Source organism: Danio rerio, chromosome 7 (genome assembly GCF_052040795.2).
Source record: "Danio rerio strain M-AB ecotype USA chromosome 7, GRCz13ab, whole genome shotgun sequence".
NCBI lineage: Eukaryota > Metazoa > Chordata > Actinopteri > Cypriniformes > Danionidae > Danio > Danio rerio.
This window is the reverse complement of record NC_141027.1, coordinates 17,594,353-17,616,399: the sequence shown is the minus strand read 5'-3', so window position 1 is coordinate 17,616,399 and position 22,047 is coordinate 17,594,353. Positions and strand designations below refer to the sequence as shown.

At 35.1% G+C, this 22,047-nt stretch overlaps 2 protein-coding genes across 13 annotated transcripts in view; one reads left to right on the top strand and one right to left on the bottom strand.

The window, feature by feature from the left end:
- nitr3d (novel immune-type receptor 3d) overlaps positions 1 to 22,047 on the top strand; it is a 150,558-nt gene that overhangs the window by 58,864 nt on the left and 69,647 nt on the right. The window lies entirely within an intron of this gene.
- Positions 164 to 10,441, bottom strand: LOC141375325 (immunoglobulin kappa light chain). 9 transcript variants are annotated; one of them, XR_015495446.1, is made up of 11 exons: positions 7,117 to 7,251; positions 6,951 to 7,017; positions 6,591 to 6,663; positions 6,114 to 6,455; positions 5,718 to 6,041; positions 5,521 to 5,625; positions 5,414 to 5,448; positions 5,170 to 5,230; positions 2,452 to 3,382; positions 2,163 to 2,376; positions 1,835 to 2,054 (listed from the first exon to the last, which is right to left on the bottom strand). XR_015495446.1 is itself a non-coding variant. In XM_087260769.1 (9 exons), exons 3-8 carry the CDS (start codon positions 6,628 to 6,630, stop codon positions 5,180 to 5,182), a joined length of 897 nt encoding a protein of 298 aa, XP_087116895.1. In that variant the 5' UTR covers positions 6,631 to 6,663; positions 6,951 to 7,017; positions 10,310 to 10,441; the 3' UTR covers positions 4,579 to 4,992; positions 5,170 to 5,179. The 9 variants fall into 9 exon arrangements, 5 of the variants coding, with proteins under 5 accessions (XP_087116894.1, XP_087116891.1, XP_087116895.1 ...); XR_015495445.1 differs by having other exon boundaries at positions 1,832 to 2,054; positions 2,163 to 3,382; XR_015495448.1 differs by lacking the exon at positions 5,170 to 5,230 and having other exon boundaries at positions 164 to 2,054; positions 2,163 to 3,382.

The following is a 22,047-nucleotide window of genomic DNA, read 5'->3' as shown; positions in this document are numbered from 1 at the left end:
GTAGTTCATTTGTACAATGTACAGTTTTCTCAATGCATACTTATTTTAAGCAGATCTTCTGGAAATCACACATTTAAATCTAAAAAAATCACACATTTAGCAGTAATATCATATGCTAAAGAAATGTTTAATTTTGATGATTTGATTTTGATTCTTTCTTTTTGAAGTTAATGAAAATGTCACATTTATAAAGTTACAGCTAAAAGTCAAGTGTTTGTGAACAAGTCAGTTTAGTTTTTTCAGAGAATGAACTTTGTCTCAGTTTTCACACCTCTGTGTGCATTCTCTTAACATGTGAAACCTCAACTATCCCCCCCAGTACTAAAGAGGAAGAAAAGAAAGCCTTATCTATGAACTGCAGATAGGTCTGCATACAGCGATTTAAGAAATTCTCTGCTCTCTGACACTTAATATTAACAAGGTCTTAAAGTGAACTCTAAGGGGTGGTTTCCCGGACCAAGATTAAGCATAGTCCTAGACTAAAATGGCCATTTAAATCAGACTAACAGAAATGTGCTTTCTCTGTCATGGTTTTAATAAGTCTAAGACTTAGCCTAGTCTAGAATTTAATAGGCTAATTTCCCAGAGGAAGACTAGAGCAACTTCAGGACTACATTGAGGCTTAAATTAAACCTACCAGGTGGCAGGTTTAACTTCAGATTAATTTTGTTTGGAGGACACATGGATTACTTGGACTATGTCAATGATGATCAGCGCTTTCCACCAGCCAGCCAAGTTCTTGCAGATAGAAGTGACCCGTTGCAACATTTCGATGAAATAAGTTTTTGAGATCGTTTCCGCATGCATAAAGTAAATGCAGTGGAGTTAATTTCACACTTAGAACCCAGGCTTTCATCTGTGACCCAAAGAGGACAGCCTATACCAGTTTCTCTCCAGGTGCATATAACTTTAAGGTTTTTGGCATGTGGCACCTTTCATCGAGAAATTGGGGATTTATGTGGTGTCAGTGAACCAACAGTATGTAAAGTCATTCACAGAGTGTGCAGGGCTATTTGTGAATTGAAAGCACACTACATAAACTTCCCTGATGCTAGAACCCAGGCAAACTACAAGGTACTATTCTTTGAATATGGAAATTTCCCAGGAGTCATAGGTTGCATAGATGGAACCCATATTCCCATTAAGCGTCCCTCTACTCCAGATGCGGAGGAATACAGGAACCGAAAGAACTGGTTTTCCATAAATGTCCAAGGTGTATGCACTCCCCAGTTAGAGTTTTCAAACATTGTTGCACGGTGGAAAGGTGCAACTCATGATTCCCGAATTTTCCTCAACTCATTTCTATATACTCAATTTGAAAGAAAGGATCATAATGAAATTTTGCTCCGTGACAGTGGGTATGCTCAGAAGAATTTCTTGTTTACACCATACTTGCACCCAACAACAGCTGAACAACTGCGCTATAACCAGGCTCATATGCGCACAAGGGGTTTAGTAGAGCGCATGTTTAGTGTTTGGAAGAGTCGTTTTCAGTGCCTTAGGAAAACACTCAGATTCAAACCAAGTAGATGCTGCACTGTCATCATTGCAACAGCTGTTCTTCACAACTACCTAAAAAAGCAGGGATGCCCAGATCCCCCAATAGAAGAGGATGACAATCCAGATGTGCCACCATTTACAACAAACTACAGAGAAGGACTTGCATACAGGGATGCTTTTGCATTGTGCCACTTTAAATAGATCTGTTTACATTATTTACCTTTCAACCCTCTGTTCAGACCTGATACATGTAATAATAAAACTAAATATTTGTTAATAGTTTACAACTTTTTGGTCTGGTATGTTACTAAAACCACAACATCCATCTTTTCTTAATAGAACAATATTTATTTCACGGATTCATGTACTGATGTGACTCCTTATTTCATGCTCCTCCTTAAGATATTTCAACTTATGTTCATGAAAATCATTAGCCAATTTTTCATGAACAGTGAGTCTTTTCTTCTGGTTACCAGCACAGGCAGACATTGACACCCTTGCTTCTGAGGATGTGGAGGGTAAGCTGCTTTCCAACTCTTCAGTTCGGTTTTGACCTTAAAAAAATAAATACAGATTAAATGGGAAAATGTTTCACATCATATGACAAAAGCAAATAGAAGTATGAGAGGAGAGAAACAAAAGCCAAAATCAAATTCAAATACTTAATACAAGTGCATGTGATCCATCATCTGAACTGTCCAGATGGTCATCATCTGGTATGTTCTCCAAAGGTTGCTGATTCTCCAGTATTCCGGTCAGTAACTCATCCAACACATCACAGTCTTTATTTGCAGGTCCTCCGCCAGTCTTAAACCTCTCTCTTCGAGCTTCAGCAGCAGTTTTTTTGAGGTTTATTTTTATATTTTTCCACAACACCTGCATTTAATAACTAGTATGAATACAACTGTGACTTTAAAATAACCGTAACGTAATAAACCTAATGATTCTTACCTGAAGTTGTTGAATTGTTCTTGTAGATGTGTGTTTATTTATAAAATCTGTCACTGATGTGATTTTCATGAATACAGAAGACTGGGTTGGTATTTTTGCATTTCGCCGGGTTTTGGATACTTTTTGGGCTGGAATCAGTTAGCTACATCTGGCAACACTGTGTGCGCTTTCGGTTTAATTTTCACTGCTGAGAACGGTTCACTTCCTGCGCGGCTCTCAAACGATCACTCACAAATGAGTGCCACAAACTGAATGTTATTTACAACATTATTACCTGTAATTCACAGCCTATGCAGGTTCTGTTTACTAAAGTAAACTTCATTCAGTGGTGCGCGCGCGCAACTGCCCGCCTTCCCTCTGGTGATTTTGTGTGATTTTGCAGTTGCAAATACATTACATGAAGACAGAAATTACGTTTTTGAGGTGAATTATATCTTATAAATACAGTATGTGACTCTTTCAACACTATTTGGAGGTGTCCACATTGCTGAACAACGTATGTAAAACAATGTGAAGACTTGTGCAGCCACTACTTCTCTCCTGAACTTCAAAATATAATTGACAGAATCATAGAAATGCTGGATAATGATCCTCTAGGGCAGGGGTCGGCAACCCAAAATGTTGAAAGAGCCATATTGGACCAAAAAAACAAAAAACAAATATGTCTGGAGCCGCAAAAAATGTAAAGCCTTATATAAGCCTTATACTGAAGGAAACACATGCTGTATGTATCTATAGTAGCTATATTAGCCTACTATAAAAATGACTAAGTTGGCTACAAATACATAATGAGCCTTCATGATTAAATAGCCACTGAAATCAGGTGGTTGGTGTTGATTTCGTTGTCATTTAAACACTTCAGCACAGCCTCTGGTCTTTCAGTGGTATAAATTTGATAATTTCTTCTTGCGGCCCATCAGAGTTCACATACCTGCATAAAAGCACATTGAATATCGGTCACATCACAGGCAATTGAGTATGCTGACAGTGAATTAATGTCCTTGGTTTGCTGATCGGTGATGTTACCTGCCATTTTAATAGCCCTTTCCTTCACTGTCTTAGCGGAGAGAGGTATATCTTTAATTTTTTGTATTATCGTGGTTTTTAGTTTTTGAAGTCTGCAAATAGGTGTTTTAATATGTTGATGAATGACTCCTTCATGTAGTCACCATCTGTGAATGGTTTTCCATGCTTTATTTTCTCCCGGTTTGTTTACAACAGCCACCTGCCTGGCATCCCGCCCTGCTGATAGAAACCTGTGTCGCAGGCTATGACGCAAATCTTCGTTGACAGAAATGTTAAAATTAAATATTAATTCTACACACTTTTACAGCATTTGAAAACGTTAAAAATGTTTGTCCTCCTATAGATATCATATTAAAACAAAAATATATACTAACCTTCCCCATCTTTTTGAACATTTTTGAAAAAGCTCCAGGGAGCCACAAGGACAGCGCTAAAGAGCCACATGCGGCTCTAGAGCCGCAGGTTGCTGACCCCTGCTCTAGGGGGTCGAATCGAGATCGCGATCTTTTTACGATTAATTGTGCAGCTCTAGTTTGTACTTTGTACTTAGCTGTGGAAAACCTCCATACTGTATACTCACTTCTGTCTGTGCCCCCTGTCCATCTCTCTTTAACCCCACCCCACACACACATTTTCACACCACACTTTGAATTAAAGCCAACTTCATCAATGAGCAACTTTCACAACTGTTGCACTTTGCTTTTCAGTGGCAGAGAAAGAGAACAAGTTACACTGTAATGATGAGATTATAATGTGGCAATACACAATCGTAACTTGTTGTTTCTTAAACTTTTAAGTGCTATCTTTTTGTGGATTATCAAATACTGTTGCAACCCATGCTAAAAGAATAGTTTCCCAAAACTGATTTATTTCCTGGCCATTCAACATTTAGCTTTTCATTATTTGATGTGCATAAAAGTGCATGTTTAATAATGATAATGATAATTAATATACTTTCATTCTTGCTTCTATTTGTATCAACAATGTTCTTTTGCGCTTAGAATAAAGGCATTGGACCTCTGTTAAGACAAACTAAACACACAATTAATTTTAAAGCGTAATTTAACCTTTTTTTCTTTTTCTTTTTTTTATACTTCTTTTCAATTAAAAGGTTCCATATCAGGATGAGACAAAGTATGTTTAAGCAAAAGCATAAATGCCATTAAGAAGTAAATCAATGCAAAAGACATCTTCCAATTTATTTTACAACAGTGAAGACAAAAAGCAAGAAATGTGACTTAAATTCTTGTGTTTTTCTTGGTTTTGTTGTTAGTTTTTGATTGGTCTTTTTTTGCACAAAATATGCATTTGTGTGACCAGCTGTTAAAATTACAGTCACAGGATTGTGAGATAAAATTATACATTTGTGTGGCCTTTAATTATCAGACACAGCCAACAGTATGGCAATAGACAGACAATAAATATTTCACCCAATTTCTCAGACGTTCTAAGATCAATCTGTGAAAAAAATCACCAAAAAATGCCAGCAGACACTGAGAGGGGTAACACACTGATCTGGAAAAAAAAGCACAGTGTCTGTTTGCTGTCTATGATATAAATTACCCTTCAGTGAAGCCATGGGTATCGACAAGACACTTCAAAACAAAAATATTAGCAAACACAGAGCAAATTTTCAACCACAGAATGATTCTTCTCATCTCTCACTTATCAGGCATAATTTATTTTTGGTACCTTCTAAATCTTAAAGACGCTTGTGGTACACTGTGTAACTGACAATAGTAGAGGCATCAGCCTGAAACAAAACCAATGATAAATTGATTCAGATATGGTCATAATAAATATAAAAACAAATAAGGATAATAAAAAAAATGCATAGGCATTATACACTTTGGAATAAAGCACTTTTACTCTAATATTAAGCTGCTGCAATATCACGCAAAATAAAAAAATAAATAAAAGAACTGAAAGGTCTTACCATTGATCGATCGAGCACATTATAGGGAATTCCATCTTAACGAAAGAAAATTATTGTTACAAATACAAACTTCTTGACAGATATTGATTTGTGACTGTAAATCTTACCTTTTTGTTGGTGATTATGCAACTGTATACCCAGAAGTATGATCACGATCACACACAAAATGTTTGAACTTGTTAAAACAAGAGCAATTACACTCCATGCTGTTTCTGCAAAGACGAGAAAGATGGCTTAATTTTTAACAACGCAAGTCCAAATAAATTACATTTTGTGTTTTGTTCTGAACAAATTTAGTGGATACCTGGCCCAGGCAAAGCAACTTTATTTGCATCCCCGAATAGTATCTGTCCACAAGCGGCCACAGCGCAGTAGTAGATGGCAGGATCTTCATCAGTGTTGGGCAGGCTGTAGATGCATTTGTGTGCAGTGGAGTTTAGATCAGAGCTGTTCTCACACTGAGCGCTCCTGCTGTTCTGAGTGTAGATCACTCCTGGGGAGGATTCTCCAAAGCCCTGTTTGAACCAGTAGACCTTGTGTTTTTCTGCACAGCTCTGAGAGATGACCCTGCACTGCAGATCCTCTGATGCTGATCTCTGATGATCAGACTCGATGTTCAGTTCACCAGCTGAAAAGAAATCAGCAAAATGTTCATTTGACTGAACTTACTGAAGAACATTTAAGTGAATGTTCAGTTTACCTTTAACAATGAGTTCAGTGCTGTTCCCAAATATGAACTCATACACATATGCAACACAATAGTATGTTGCAGTGTCTGATATTTCAGAGTTTGTGATGCTCAGATTAAAACTACCTTCATCTTTTTCTATAAAGAAGCGGTTTTGTTTGTCAAAGTCATTTTCATATTTGCCAGCTAAACCTTGATATGCTGAAGCAATTAGAAGAGGTTTCTCTCCAACTCTTTGTTTGACCCAAACCACACTGATTCTTGACTCTTTTGGAAAAATACATGTTAAGTTAACTGCGTCTCCAGCTTGAACAATCAGAACATAGTTCTGAGCATTTGCAGTTTCTGAGCTGCCTAGAAATAAAACAAATGAGAGAATCGTTAGTTTTGTCAGTGGTAGATTTAGTTTATTCATCAATACAATGAAAAAATGTCTAGCATTTAATTATGTCTAATGGTAGGACTAAGAATGAAAAATAATTGACTTACACATTAGGTAAAGCAATATAAAAGAGAAATGCAGGACCATTTTGCCAGATAAATATCAGACAGCTTAAATCATCTAGAGGGAAAATATAAAATAAAAAAATATTGTCGCAGTTTATGGAATAATTAGAAAAATATATATATAATTGTGGTATACTGTATGACTCTGAAAAAAAAATAATCATACATTTTTATTTAATTACACACCAATACTTTTTATGTGCATATGGGAAACATAAGATAGCCTCAAAACATTTAATTCTAGAAAGCTGTTAGACAAATTGAATAATAAATAATTAAAAAATAACAGTGTTAAACCTGCACATTAAAATGTATTACAAAAAAACGTAAATCAGTACTTACAGAGTTTTGTGAATAAAAGATCATGTGGTGTCGAAGAGGTCAAGATAGCTAATAAATCTTCTCCTTTCTAGTGGATAATAGAAATAACGCAACAAAATATATATTAGTTACTATAACATATAACAGAATAATATATGCATATTAACAAAACATGTTTTGAATTTACTTGTTTGCAGTAAATTAAAAGCTTCAGATGTGAAAAGAACCATCTCACTATGTGCACATACTGCAGTTATACGGCTGGGAGAGATCTGTGAGAAAGGCAGTGACATTTACATGCGTGCTGCTGACTGTAGAGTGTAGCACACACACTCACACAAACCACAGATAACACACAAGCAGAATTTTCATCAAATGAGTTTTTTCTAAGCACACTCTCACACACACACACACACTGTTTTTCAAACTTAGTGAGGACATTACATAGATGCAGAGATGGCAAAAGTACAGTATACACATCCTTTACTTAAGTAGAAGTACTGATACTCATGTTAAAAACGACTCTGGTAAAAGTAGAAGTACTGACTACACTTTTGTACTTAGTAAAAGTAAAGAAGTACCGCCTCAAAAATGTACAAAAGTAAAAAGTACTCATTTCAACTACAGTGCAAAGACATGTGGTACAGGTGAATAATGTGTAACTAAATTGGCAGTTCAGTTGTGTGTGTGTGTGTGTGTGTGTGTGTGTGTGTGTGTGTGTGTGTGTGTGTGTGTGTGTGTGTGTGTGTGTGTGTATCTGTGTGTGTGTGTGTGTGTGTGTATGGGTGTTTCCCAGGACTGGGTTGCAGCTGGAAGGGTTTCAGCTGTGTAAAACATATGGGGTCACCAACCTTTTTGAAACTGAGAGCTACTTTTTGGGTAAATTTGCTCAATTTACTTGTATATGTTATTATTAAAAATTAATGATATTCATCTATGTGAAGACACTGATCATGTTAATGATTCTCACAATGGTTGTCAAAAATGATTTAACAAGGTAGGAAACAGATAAATACAACATGACATGAAGTTATATTGTATATTTCAGACAAATGACAAGTATTTTATAGTAAAGTAAAAATTGTAAAAATATTAGATTTGTATGCTCAGCTTTCTGGTAAATGGCACTATGGTGAGCTATTTTTAGAACAGGCCCGCTGGCAACTCATGAGATCCTCGCGGGCTATCTAGTGCCCACGGGCACCATGTTGGTGACTCCTGTGCTAGAACAATTGGACATTCATTCAGCTGTAGCGATCCCTCATACATTTCCAACTTTTATGTAAAATGTTTATTGCCAATTTTATGAAAGTAGCCAAGCAGCATCATAGCCTCACAACATTGATCAAGAAGTCGGTTCATGTATCATCATCCTGACGCAAACCCGTAGCGTTCAGCATGTAGTTTAGTCGATGTTACTGTAGATCAAAAATCCAGTTATTGTGGTTATTTTATTTAGCGAATAATCAATAATTCTGTTACAGATTTTTCTCAGTCACTTTGGTCCATTTCTCAAATAAAAAATAGAAATTTCCAAAACTCCCTGTTTAATCTTCAGATCATCGTTGTGCCACTTGTGCACATCAGAAAAGCAGTTTCTCATAATGAACAAGTCTCAAATGCTTTTGCACATCCATGCAAATGATTGTGCAATTATCTGCTGTTTCCTAACGTATCAATTGCTGATGTTATGTAGTCATGTCATGAATAGTCTCACTCCCCACAACATTTAAACATTTGTTCAAGTCTTTACATGAAAAATGGCTGAAGAGTTTGTCATTATATTTTGTCATAATGACTTTTTATACATTTCCCTTAGACTTTTTTTCTAAATCTGTCTACAACTTTTTTAATGAAGGTCTAAAAGGAGGTTGTCCTATGTTCACATTTTTATTTTGTTTGTTCTTTGCACTATGTAGGGCTTTTTTTCCCCTTTCTGTATCACAAGGACATGATCTGTCAACTAATTACAGTACAAACTGCCAAAAAAAAAAAAAAAAAAAAAAAAAAATATATATATATATATATATATATATTGCCAATGTTTACATCAGCACAGCCCTCCAGAGTACACTAATATTGACAACATGACTTAAGTAATTTGAGTCATATCATTCTGATGCCACTGACATGTTCATTGACACAGAAACTTAGTTTTGAGAGAAGAACTAAGGATTCTGAGCAGGAGACTGGCTTTTATAGGTTTCAGTTCTGATCTGAGAAATGTGATGAAAAAGTGACTAAGAAAAACTGTAATGCATTTATTCTATGCTAAAGCAACATATACAGCCGTGACTACAACCTACAAAACATGTGCATGATCTTTTTTTCACATGATAAATACAACATCTTTGGCAATATATTTTTATTTAGAAATTGCCCAGTAGTTACTTTTGTTGGTGCAAAATATTTGTTAAACATTATTAATTGAAGACAACAGTATAGGCCAACAGGTAAATGCAAAATCATATAGTCAATAAAAAATGAAAAAAAAAAAAAAACAGCATACATTCTGTATTAGGAAATATGAACTTATCAGATATAAGTGAAATAAACCGCAATGCATGCATTTTTTTTAGTATTTGATTGTTTTAGTACTAAATGTGCAAATCTTTACAAAAAAAAAAAACAATATATTTTGTGGTATTAAGGCTCCTACACACACGCTTTTCGTTTGTGTTTATCATCAGCGTTTTACGAGACGTTTTTCTGTATTCAAACCCAAGCGCTTTTCACTGGCGTTAAGTTGAAGAGTATGCAAAATCACTCTTTGACGCTAGATGGTGCTACACAACTTTAAGCTTCTGACACCCGCTTGTAACAGAAGAAGTGGAGGAGAGGAAGTTCACATGCTTGTTGTTAAAGTTACTGGTGACTCAAACAAGCATGGATGGTTTAAGCAGCAGCTCCAGCTCAGGCGATGAAGAAATGATTACTGTTCACAAGAGCAATAAGCAGCTAAGCGTTCATATCGCCTCTGGGCATCTTCTTTAATGTGCGCTCGCATTGACAGTTTTGCGCTTGAGCGCCTCCAAGTGCTGTTTACTGTAGCTTCAGCAGCTCCATGCACGTGAACAAAAGTGCCGATTTGATTGGTGGACAATGTTTGAACGCGGCGTGTTAAATAAAAAAAAAAAATGAGCATGAGGCGTTTTTTTTAAATGATGCTTTTGCATGTTGGTGTGCACGATCGCATTGACGCCCTTTATTTAGTCACGAGGTGTTGAACGTTGATGGAAAACGCGAGCAAAAAACGTCTTGGTGTGCACGGGCCTTTAGATTGAAAGACCAGAGAAGCGCGTGTAGTATGATCGGAGGTGGACAGAAGGCATAAGCATTTAAATGGCATGTTTTTGAACTGAAATGTGTCTCTTGTTTACCTGTGATCTGAAAAAGTAAAAGGTGTCTTATTAGCGTGAAAGAAGGCAGCATCAATCATGTTAAATTGGCCAACTTCCTCTGTCACATCTGCGTAGTCTTCCTCGCCTTTCTGTAAGTAATCTTCATAAACTAGCCCACGTACGGTGCACGATAGCCTGGAAAAGGCCACGCACTGCAGCACGTAGGCGCACAATGTGGAAAAAAAGACTGACTGCATCAAAAGCGCACATTATTGCACAATGACAAAAAATAATATAGATTGCGCCACCAAACACATGAAAACGAATGTAACGAGCGTTATTTAAAAATGTAAGGAGTAGAGAGTACAGATATTTGTGTAAAAAAAGTAAGAAGTAAAGGTAAAAAATTTGTCAGAAAAATAAGTAGTGGAGTAAAGTACTGATACCAGAAAAATCTACTTTAGTACAGTAAATATTCGTACTTTGTTACTTCCATCTCTGCATAGACGTCCATTGTTTTTCTATCAGGTTAAGGATTTTGTCTATGGGCCTAACTATACCTCTACCCCTAAACCCAACCCTCACAGAAACAAGTGTCAATTATTAGATACTAATAAAAACATCCTCTGGCCAATGTATTAGCATTCTTAATTGGTAAGGGGCAGTGAAATGTCATCAGTAGGTCATCATAATTATCTACTGTATGTACAGTAGGGCAGTTGAGCCTTCACAAGTGTAGCTCACACGCACACAAGCACGCACGAACACAACGTGTATACCTGTCATTAACCAGGTCATCATATTTTCTAATTTGCATAATTAGTTAACACTCTGGCCCAATTAGGCACATACACTGAAGAGATAGAGATTCATGTTTGGTGGCATACTGTAATAATTGCTAAGTGTACAGTGTTTGCACATTTTCATGTTATTTTAATTTGATTTTCGACTTAATTTAAGTTACATACTGTAATTAATACTGTGGTATTAAAGCATTAATAAACAACCTAATATATGCAGTTTATTATTGCCTGTGCACAATGATTTCCTTTCAGAGAGGCAAAAAAAAGATTTTCTTACAGAGAGGCAAATAGCTACAAATATTTGGGTGAATTATCATTTAGATTGAGAAAAGAAATTCAGTACCAAGCCAAGAAGCCCCCCCCCCCAACCCCCCCATATTCTGGCACATTTAGATGGCAGAATAAAATTAAAATATAAAAATGTATAATTTTAAAAATGTATAATTGGCAGGTGGTGGGGGTGGAAAAAGTTGCATAATTTATAGTTTACATTGGATTATGTTATGACACTGGAATGTTCTGATATCATTGTTGTGCCTTAGGTTAATTCTACAAAAAACAAACAAACAAAACCACCAAAAAATAAACAAACAAAAACAAAAGACAGACATCTCCTCAGTCGACATTTGTCAGAACTTGAGACCAACAAATCAGAAGGCAGAAACAAAATAGATCATTTCCTGTAGACTGACTGACAGGAAGCAGCAGCTCAGTACAGACTGAGAACTGATGAGGTGAACTGCAGCGGATAAACATTTCTCAAACATACAATATTGGACATTACTAACAGCACTCGACAGACTCAAATCATTAAATTATGAATATTATAAGGAGAAAATATAATATAATATAAGGAGAAAAGTCTCTCCTTATGTTATATTATGACTTTATATTATTTTCAGGTGATTTAAATGAATGAAAATATTTTGATTTGCAGAATTGTTTAGTTCTTATGTTTTATTAATTGCATGCTCTAATTTATGTGCAGTGTTTTGTCTGTTTGTTAACCGATTAAATAGACACTTCAAGTTTTATGCTCAGATGTGTTTGTGCACCTTTGTGCTTTTGCATGCACAGTGCGGTTTAAGAATTTTCCAACCACAAGACTGACCAGCTAGTGTGTTCACACCTCTCTCTGAGTCAACATCACACACACCCACACACACCACTCACTAGTCAAATAAATTACTGCTTGGTGACATACTGAATTTTAACAGTTTACTCTTGCATCATAAACAAAACCCTATTCACTCAGCTGAACTAACTGGTTATGATATGCATTTAACGAGACATATGTGCTATTTTTTAAGTTGCTGCATACGGTATATACTGTACTTTTAAGCAGATGTGCTTATGTTTTTAGTTAGGAAAATTGACGCATTCAGAAAATAAAATGCAGACTTTACCCATAATATATTTCAAAGTCTGTTTTATTTATTGTGTTATTTTTGAATGCTGTCTATTATGCTGCAGGCCTCACTATTTATGGTCTCATTGTTGAGTTTTTATGCAGAGTTTCTCCACTAGAGGGGTCTTATGAGCCACTTATTAATAATACTGGGCTTCACCTCTTAAATATGGAAGCTCTCTTTAGAAAAACATAAAGCAGTCTAATGATGAATCACAATATGATTGATCAATCTCTTAAATTAACTAAAAAGTAAAAAATATTTAATATGCAGATGATTCACAACTTCCGACAAACTTCCGACATTTACAACAAACCAGTCAATTTTAAGTTTATGTAACTCCAAACAATTTTCTTTTGAAACTTGTACAACCCTGTGCCCAAGATATATGAAGACAATCAGTAATAAACTGTTTGAAATGGCCAACACCACAGCAACTGTCTACCCAGATGTCAGAAAACTTTGAGGAAAAAGTTAGAAATTGAAAAAAGTAGTGAAAGAAATGAATGCAATCATTATATTGCACGTATAAACTGCAAGTGCTTGTGTGAGTCTGTACATACATCAGCAGTTTATTAATATTCTGACCATCTTTCTGAAAAAATCATATTAGTTTTTCTATAGATTTAGTATTAATGAAGTTATGATGACAAAATAATCTCACTCAAGACTTATTTCAGTACCACGGACAGAGGTTTTAAAAACAATTTTGGCACATTTTATAATTGTGACATCACCTGGGAATTAGTTTTCACACAAAATGTCTCAATAGATACTACTGTATAAGCAAAACCAGTCAGTTCATGCAACATTTGTTGACTTATTGTGCATACAGAAGTATCTTGTAAGTTTCTTTCCTCTGATCTAGTCGTGGAGGGATTGTATTGGTAGCTCAATGCAGTGCAATTCAGACCATCAGCGTGATCCACACAGAACAGAAATTCATATTGCTCCATTCATCCAACACAACATATATCTGTAATGATAAAACAATGACAAAGCTTCATGTATTCACAACGGCTTTACACTCTAATAATTAACCCTGCGTTATATTACCTAGAGTAAATCTCAAGTAATGCTGGGTTATTTTGCTTCATGTTTACGCAGATCATAATTTATCCAGGGATCAACAGATTTATAAATGTCACCTTTTGATATTGTTAGCATATTTGTGGTGTTAATGTCCATGATTATCATTCTTTTCATAATTGTTGAAAACTCTCAGAATGGAGTTGACTGGCTTGAAAAGGAACAGGCTTGATATTTTTTTTGAAAACAATTATACAGTACAACATGCTGTACATAACTGGTCAAAGCACGTCACGAGTTTGTCTTTTTGTTCTTAAGAATCAAGTCATAACTAGTGCCACTCCAGTGTGGGTTTCTTAATAGTAAAGAAAGTTAAAAATGTGAAATATACCTGCAAAAAAATGAGCTCTCTGCGTACAGGCTTCGCTGTATCTTTATTTGTATTATGTAGATATGATATTCATGTGCACTTTAGTCTTGTGAATTTACAACAGCTATTGTTTGTGTAATATATGGCATTAAAAATAATTTTGTTATCAAATGTACAAAACTGGTGAAAGTGTCGGTTAAAGTGTCAGAGAGATGATAGAGTGTAGAAAACAGGTTGTTTGTCAAGCCCACCCACCTGTATGAGGCACACTCAGTTTAAAGTTATCTTGTGGTGGGGAGAGAAGAGGCGGGTCCTGGTTTGTTCACAGAGGTTCAGGTTTTTTTTTTTTTTTTTTTTTTTTTTATGTTTTATGTAGTTTTTTTCCCTCTCAGTTTCCAGACTGTAGTAAGTCAGGATTTTTTGTCACACTTTATTTTGATGGTCCGTTTGTTGAACTTAAGTTACATTGCATCTACATGCCAAAAAATGTGTTATAAGTAGACTGTTAGGTTGGGGTTAGTGTAAGTTGAGATGTACTTGCAAAGTTTCTTAGAGTCAGTTATCTGTCTGTTGAAAGAGCATTATCAACAGATATTAAGCAGACAGTCTATTAATACTCAAATGGACCATCAAAATAAAGTGTTATTGTGTATATTTTGCATTGGAACGGTGTTACTTTGTCTCATTATTTTATTTCATGTTTTGACATTAGGCCTTGTGGAGACTTCGGATGTTATAATTGCTCTGAAGATCTGAACAATTTCTGTTTTCTCTTCTTTCGTTTTTAAATCATTATCCTCTAAATAAACACCAGCTTAAATAATAATGATAATAAATAAATATTAATTCTTTTGCTAGTAAAAATGTGAAACCAAAATTCCTTGATCATTATTCTATCATCATTTGCATATATAACCCGAGTCAGCACAGTAGTGATCAAGAGCAGGGAGTGTGTCTAAACCTCTCAAACATAACCACAAAAATACAATGAATGCACTATATATATATTTTTTATGACATCATATAACAATACTATAAAAATAAACACTTGAACGTACACTGGCATGTTTAGACATTAAAATTCGGAAACTACAATTACAGAAACCATGTCTTAGAGATATTATTAAAGTGTAATTCAATTGCTTTTTATGTGCCAAATGTTATATATAAACTTAATAAACTATATGTTATAGCAGGTGTACACGGATTTATCATTTGAGTTTAAAGAATAAAAAACAAGGTAATGGAATTTTCATCATCATTTTTGAAACTCCAAAATAACATACACATGCAAACATTAAAAGAATAATAATAAAAATAAGCATATTCAATGTACATTTATTTAGCAGATGCAAATGAGTGACAATACACACAAGCTTTTCATTGAAACTTGTAAAATGAAATGAACAATAGCTTGATATTCTAAAAAGCAATGCAGTCCAATAACGTTCATGCATTGTGCCTAAATATATCAACTGACACACAAACCCACACTTTTATTTTTGTTTTTAGCAAATTCAAATATCCAACAACATGTATACAGTACAAAATCAAATAGTAACAGTAACATACAAAGACTTACAAAATGGCCATAACTTTAATCTTGCATTGCCATTTGATGACTTTTTTAGTAGTATCGAAGTTTCTCTAAGCTTCTGAATTTTACTGGTGTGATCTGACCTGTGCGTACAGAGATTGATCTTGTGTGACTTTTGCTCTGGCTCTTTTAGTGTTCAGAGGTTTTTGATTAAAAGCAATGGATGCGTAATTTAGGCTGTCTCCATCCTAAAATCAAGAAAAAATATAAAAGAAACTTCAATTATAAGAGGAAACCTATGTGATATGATTTAATAGAGTTCAAATCTTTAAAATTTTAGTAAAAGTTTGAGAAGTTCTAGTATTCAATATGTAATTGATAAAGCAACACAGATAAGTACTTACTTGAGTTGTTTGAGCAGCGGATGCTTAAAAAGTTAAGAGAAAGTCTAGTTATTATAAAAAGCAATCATGATTTTTATAATAAATCTGACAATTGCTTTATATTAAGAACTTAATTGTATTCATAAAGTCTTACTTTTAATCTGACTTCTACAGAGTTTGATTCCCAGAACAACAACAAGGGCCAAAAATATGATATTTAAAATTCCAGAAGCAAGAAGAGCAGGATTAAAATCACATCTTTCTGTAAGAAATTTAAACAGATTTTTAATTATTGAACATTTGTTACGCGACCAGTTTAGTGTCATATACTCCATGTTTCAATTATGATTATACATTTTTACGTACCATGTTTTACATGTGAAGAGATTGCATGTTAAAGCCTTTAAATGCCATTCACTTTTTGGCAATGAATAGGTTTTAAAATGAAATAACAGCATATAATATAAACACAGGAGGCTGACAAATTTCTATCATTATCATGTTGTAGTATATGAATTAAAATGAATTAAATTATTTTCCAAAGAGGGAAGATCAAACCAAACATTTTAGCATTATAACCATATATTTGTGTTTCGCCTTCATTTTAGTGTTTACTTAATTTTAGTATTGAGTTGGGTTCCTCTTCCAAGCAGTATTTCTCCACATGCGGCCACAGCACAGTAGTAAATGCCAGAATCAGAGCGACTGATGTTGTTCTTGTGGAGACTGTAGACACAGCTCTGCATTTGAGACTCAGCGCTGTTCTTACAGCGGCCATTTCTCTCTCCTTTAGTTTAAAGCACTCCTTCAGAGTGTCCTGAGCTTTGCTTGAACCAGTAGACGCTGTGATCTCCTGCACAGCTCTCAGTGAAGATGCTGCACTGCAAGTTGACTGAATCTCCTGGATCAACAGTGTCTATCAAAGACTGATGAACAGTTGTGTCTCTGTCTGTGGCTGTGTCTTCACAAGCACAGAAAATAAATAGTACAATAAATCAGCCTCTACACACACCAAAACCCTGAATAAATATAAAAAAATAAAAGCCTTACCTCTGACAAGTAAACGAGTGCCTGAACCCATTCCAAAGGTGTAAAATGTTGAGATTACACAGTAATATGTTGCAGAGTCTGACGGCTTTGTCTTTAAAATGGTCAGATTAAAATAACTTTCTCCTTTCAAAACATCAAAACGATTCTCAGATGTTACTCCAAATGGGGTTTTCATTTAAATACAAAGACACAATTTGTAGGGATTGTCTATCAGCTGTTTGTTTAAACCATACTTTTGTCACCTGCAGAAGCCTTGAAAATGTATATGTAAGGTTCACCTTCTCTCTCGGTGCAGTTTTTTTTTTACATTATTCTCCTGAACAACTTCCACACCAGAGGAGCAAACTGCAAATTAAAAGTGTAGTAATACATTGTGCTAAAGGCTGTTGAATTGTTAAAGCATATAAAACATATACCTATTGTTGAGCAGAAAAAAAAGATTAAATAATACTTCATGATCACCATCTTTAAAAACATCCTTTAGTTTTAATTTGTCCTGTAAAAATCAGCCAAAAACTTAATCTTAACACCAGAATGAAGTAATAGCGATCAGTTTACCCCACACTTCAAACTCTACTTGGACAAATGAGACGCTTACGCACGTATCTTATTTATTCTGTTTTCTAAGAGTTGATTGGACACTTTGAAAGGGGTTTAAACTGACCTGAAACTGTGACTGCAGCCAATCAACGCGGTGTTGGGGTCGAGTTTGCAATATTACTTTTTTATAATCATTGTAAGGTAAATAAAGACATAAAAAAATTGCAATTACAATATTGTTTATTTTACAACAAGTACGAAATACTTATTTTAAACAGATGAGAACTACTAACAGTGCACTATAATTTGAATTTCATATAACCTTAAAGGAATATCATTAATGCTAAAGACATTTTTATTTTAATTTAAATGTTTTTTATTTTAAGAAAATGTCACTCTTTAAATGATAGTGAGTATATGTCACAGTTTAGTTTCTGCAGAGAATGACCTCTGTGTCTGTTTTCACACCTCTAGCTGCATCAACACCACAACATGTGAAACCTCAGCTATTCTTCCATTGCTAGAAAAAAAGCTTTGTGTGCCCTGCAGACACACAACTCTTAACAGAACTATTAACACTTAACTATTAACAAAGACACTTGATAATCAACCTTAAACTAAAGTTTATAAGACAGATTTGTCAATTCAGCACCAAGGACAGAGATATAAATAATTTTTGCATTGGAAAAATGATTTAACATAGCTTCATACATATTCACACAGAAAAAACAAACAAACAAACAAACAAACAGACAGATTAACAGAGCTTTTGTTAGCATAATCTCAATGAGATATTATTGAGATGAAAATAATGCAAACTAACATAACCTGACAAATCTTAAAATCAGTAAACTTATGTTGCTATGAAACTGTTAATTCAGAAGAACAGATTTAGAAGCCTTTAATTTGCCATATTTAATGTTACTTATCTTAGCAAAGATATTCTTTATTTCAAACCCATCTGATGTAAAAAGGACATTTGAGTTTCTCAATTATAAACGTACACAGCATCACATCATTAAAGTCTTGACAGAACACATAATTATAAAAACTTGTGCAGTTTACAGCCAAATGCATTTTCTTTTTTACTTTTTTTTTATTTATGAGGGAGTGATGGTCATTTTTGTCTTTATAACTATGACCAAGACTTAAACCTCAGATAAACCTCAGAAGCCTCAGTCCATAAAAGGAGAGGATGTGACTGAGGCTCTCACTGAAGTCAGAAGGCAGAGACGAGTTGCATCATTTCCTGCAAAAAAAGACAGGAAGAAACTGTTCATTTTAGAGTCAGAGGCGCTGGAGTAAACATCAGCGTACAGCTTTTAGATTTTTGAGTGTCTCATCTTATTTTAACTGTAAAGATGCCACATTTGTAGTTTCATGATTTAGAAGTTCAGAATGAGAAATAAATATAATCAGTATTACTGTACAGTTTATATATTATTAAATTATTTATAAAAATTATCTTTCCTTGTGATTAAATAGTGGTATACAATAAAAATTTTTGTCATATCCAATCTATTCAGTATGCAAAAAAAAAAAAAAAAAATAGTACAGTATAATCAACATCATAAATATCAACCAATTGGTAATATTCTGAGAATCAAATTCATGAAGGTCTTATGTTCATACATATGTTTGCATGTGTGAAACATGTACATCACATCACCTGTTATCCTCTGTCGGCCTGTCCACAGTGCGGAGTAGTGTTAGAGGCAGGGTTATTTAAAGAGTGCCTGTGCATAAACTGCCATTTTTGTCAAATTTAAAAAGTATCTAGCAGAAATAAAAAAAATAATATGTATAGTAGCCTAACTAGCAACAGAATAATTGTCTATGTTAAAAGATTAGAGCTTTAGTGGACGCAAAAGCAGCACAGAGCATAAGAAGAGCAGTGCCATAATAATTTCTATTTTGGGTCTATTTTTGCTGCTCTGTTTGCGCGCAATTAAAGTGACAGTGCATTGATAATGACCAAAAACACATTGAGTGACAGTAAAAAGTAGCAATTTTACCCAATAAATGCATCAATAATATCCACAGATTTTTATATAGTCAATGAAATTAACCTAATAAACTGCAAAAGATATTTGTTCTGGGCCCTAACTACAAAACCAAATAAAAAAATTGTTTTAGTTTTGCTTGAGTTGAACAGTAGTTTCATTATAAATATCATTATAACTATATTGTAGAAATATTATAACTAGGTCTACATCATGCTGACAATCAAAAACTAACAGCTCTATTTTGACGGTCCATGCGCAGAGCGCAAAGCGCAGGGCGCAAACACTTTCAGGGCGTGTCAGAACACATTTTTGCTAATTTAAGGACTGGAAAATCCGCTTTGCGCCATGGCGCATGGTCTAAAAGGGTTGAGTTTATTTTCTTAATGAGTTATAGGTGTGTTTTGAGAATAAACCAGTTAGAGTCTCATTTCCCATTCCCTTTAAGAGCCAGCTGCGTCGCGCCATAAGCGCATTCACTATTTACAGGACATAAAGTAAGGCTAAGTGGAAAAACTGAGCATTTCACTAGCAAACAGTTAACAGTTTTTTTTAACAGAAAACTGTTAAACAGAGCATCTACTGCGTCAGAATGAGAGATAATGGATCTACTTTCACTTTCGCTCTTGGATAGGGAAACCTTTTCGCACAGACATCAATTAGCCTATAAATAATTAATTGCATTTGTTAAGCGCAAATATTCGTTTCAAAACTATTTCTAAATTCAGTTCTAATTTCCAGCAAACGAATAAATGAACAATAATAACGAAGTGTGTTCAAAAACCTAAGTTATATCCTAAAACACATGCTGTGCCCCATATGGTCTAAAACCTGACAGATGGGCAAAACTAAGCTTGTTTTTAATAAAACAAATATAAATATGGATATAATAAATAAAACATCTAATAATAATAACATTAATCAAAAGCAAATTTTTATGAATAAACTGAAAAAGCCTCCCGAGATGAAGAAGACATAAAAGCAGTGGTTTTTCATATTAATGTAGGCTAGAAAATAATATGTTTTGTAATATTTTAATCCTTTATATTTATATCCTATATATATTCTTATTATATCCTATATATATATCCTTAATATTTAATTTTTTTCATATGTAAAGATATTTGCCTATTGCTCTCTTGTGCGTATTAAGCAGTGTGTAAGCGAGGCGCAACTCTGCGCTGGAGTTTAGACCGGGTTTGTTTTGGTCTAATGAAAAATCTATTTTAGTTTCTCAAAATTGCAACGCGCTAGCAGTGCGCCTCAGAACGGCTTCCTTTTTAGACCAGAACGCCTATGAGCGCACATATGAGAGCTAATGCATTTGCTATTTAAACAGCGTAGCGCAACGCCTCAAAATTACTCTTGCGCCAAGCTGAAACTAGCAAAAGACTACTGTGCCGCGCCATGCGCCACAATGTGCCGGGTGTATGATAGGGCCCTTCATTACATGATATCACAGGCGAGTGCATCTGAAAATAAATGAACAACACTTCTTATAGAGCTTGAGAAAAATAAAGTTCTTTATGATCTAGATAATTTGTAAAATAAAGACACGTTGCAGGTTAAGGAAACAGCATGGGTGGAAGTTGCATGGGCCTTAATGCAGATGAAAAGTAAAAAATAAAAGTGTATTTATAAATAGATTGATTAGTAACTACATAGAAAAGACAGAGATAGACTGATCTGTGCAACAGCCGCCGATCAGGTGCGTGCTCTAGACGCTGCCAGTGTAAAAGACAAATGCCTGCACGCTGATTCTGCTCTCCCTATGCACTGCGCAGACTGCTTTAGCTCTGCTTGTGTGTGCGGTGTGAAAGGGCGTCAGTCTTCACGATAGATGCAGAGAAGCCACGGTATCTGGATCATTTAATAATAATAATTCCTTCTTATATAGCGATTTTTCTGGACACTCAAAGCACTTTACACATTTTTGGGGGAAATCACCTCATCCACCAATACAGCCATATTGCGTCAGACCACACACACCATACACCAGCTGATTGGTGGAAAAGAGACGGTGATGAAGCCAATTATGATGTGGCTACATTAGGAGGCCATGATGGACAGAGGCAAGTGGGCAATTTTGTCAAGTATGCTGATGTTTAACCCTTTACTCTTTTCGAGGGACATGCTGGGATTTTTAATGACCACAGAGAGTCAGGACCTTGATTTAATGTTTCAGATGGCACTCATTGAGCAGTATAGAGTCCCCATCGAAATACTGGGGTGTTAGGAGCTACACAGACTCTAGGTTGAGCACCCCCTGCTGGTCTCACTAATACCACTTCCAGCAGCAACCTAGCTTTCCCATGTGGTCTGGCATGTAAGGTACTGATTGTACCTTAGCATGTAAGCTACCGTGGGTGACCATGTGCGAGTTGCAGAGAGCTAGGTGCCGACATATTTCACATGCGCACTGCTTTATTTTCATATTTAAGTAATGATCTGTATAAGTAATGAATGAAGTACAGTTGCAATAAAGTGCAAAGGATCCGAATAGATATAATATACACAAGGCAGACATGCTGCTTCAGACGAGCACACGCTGGCCGTGGTTTCTGTTTGCGACATCACAACATAATGTTTTGGCCGTGTTGTTTCGATGATAAAAAAATCTTGGCCGAATGTTTCGCTAGCCGAGTATTTAGTG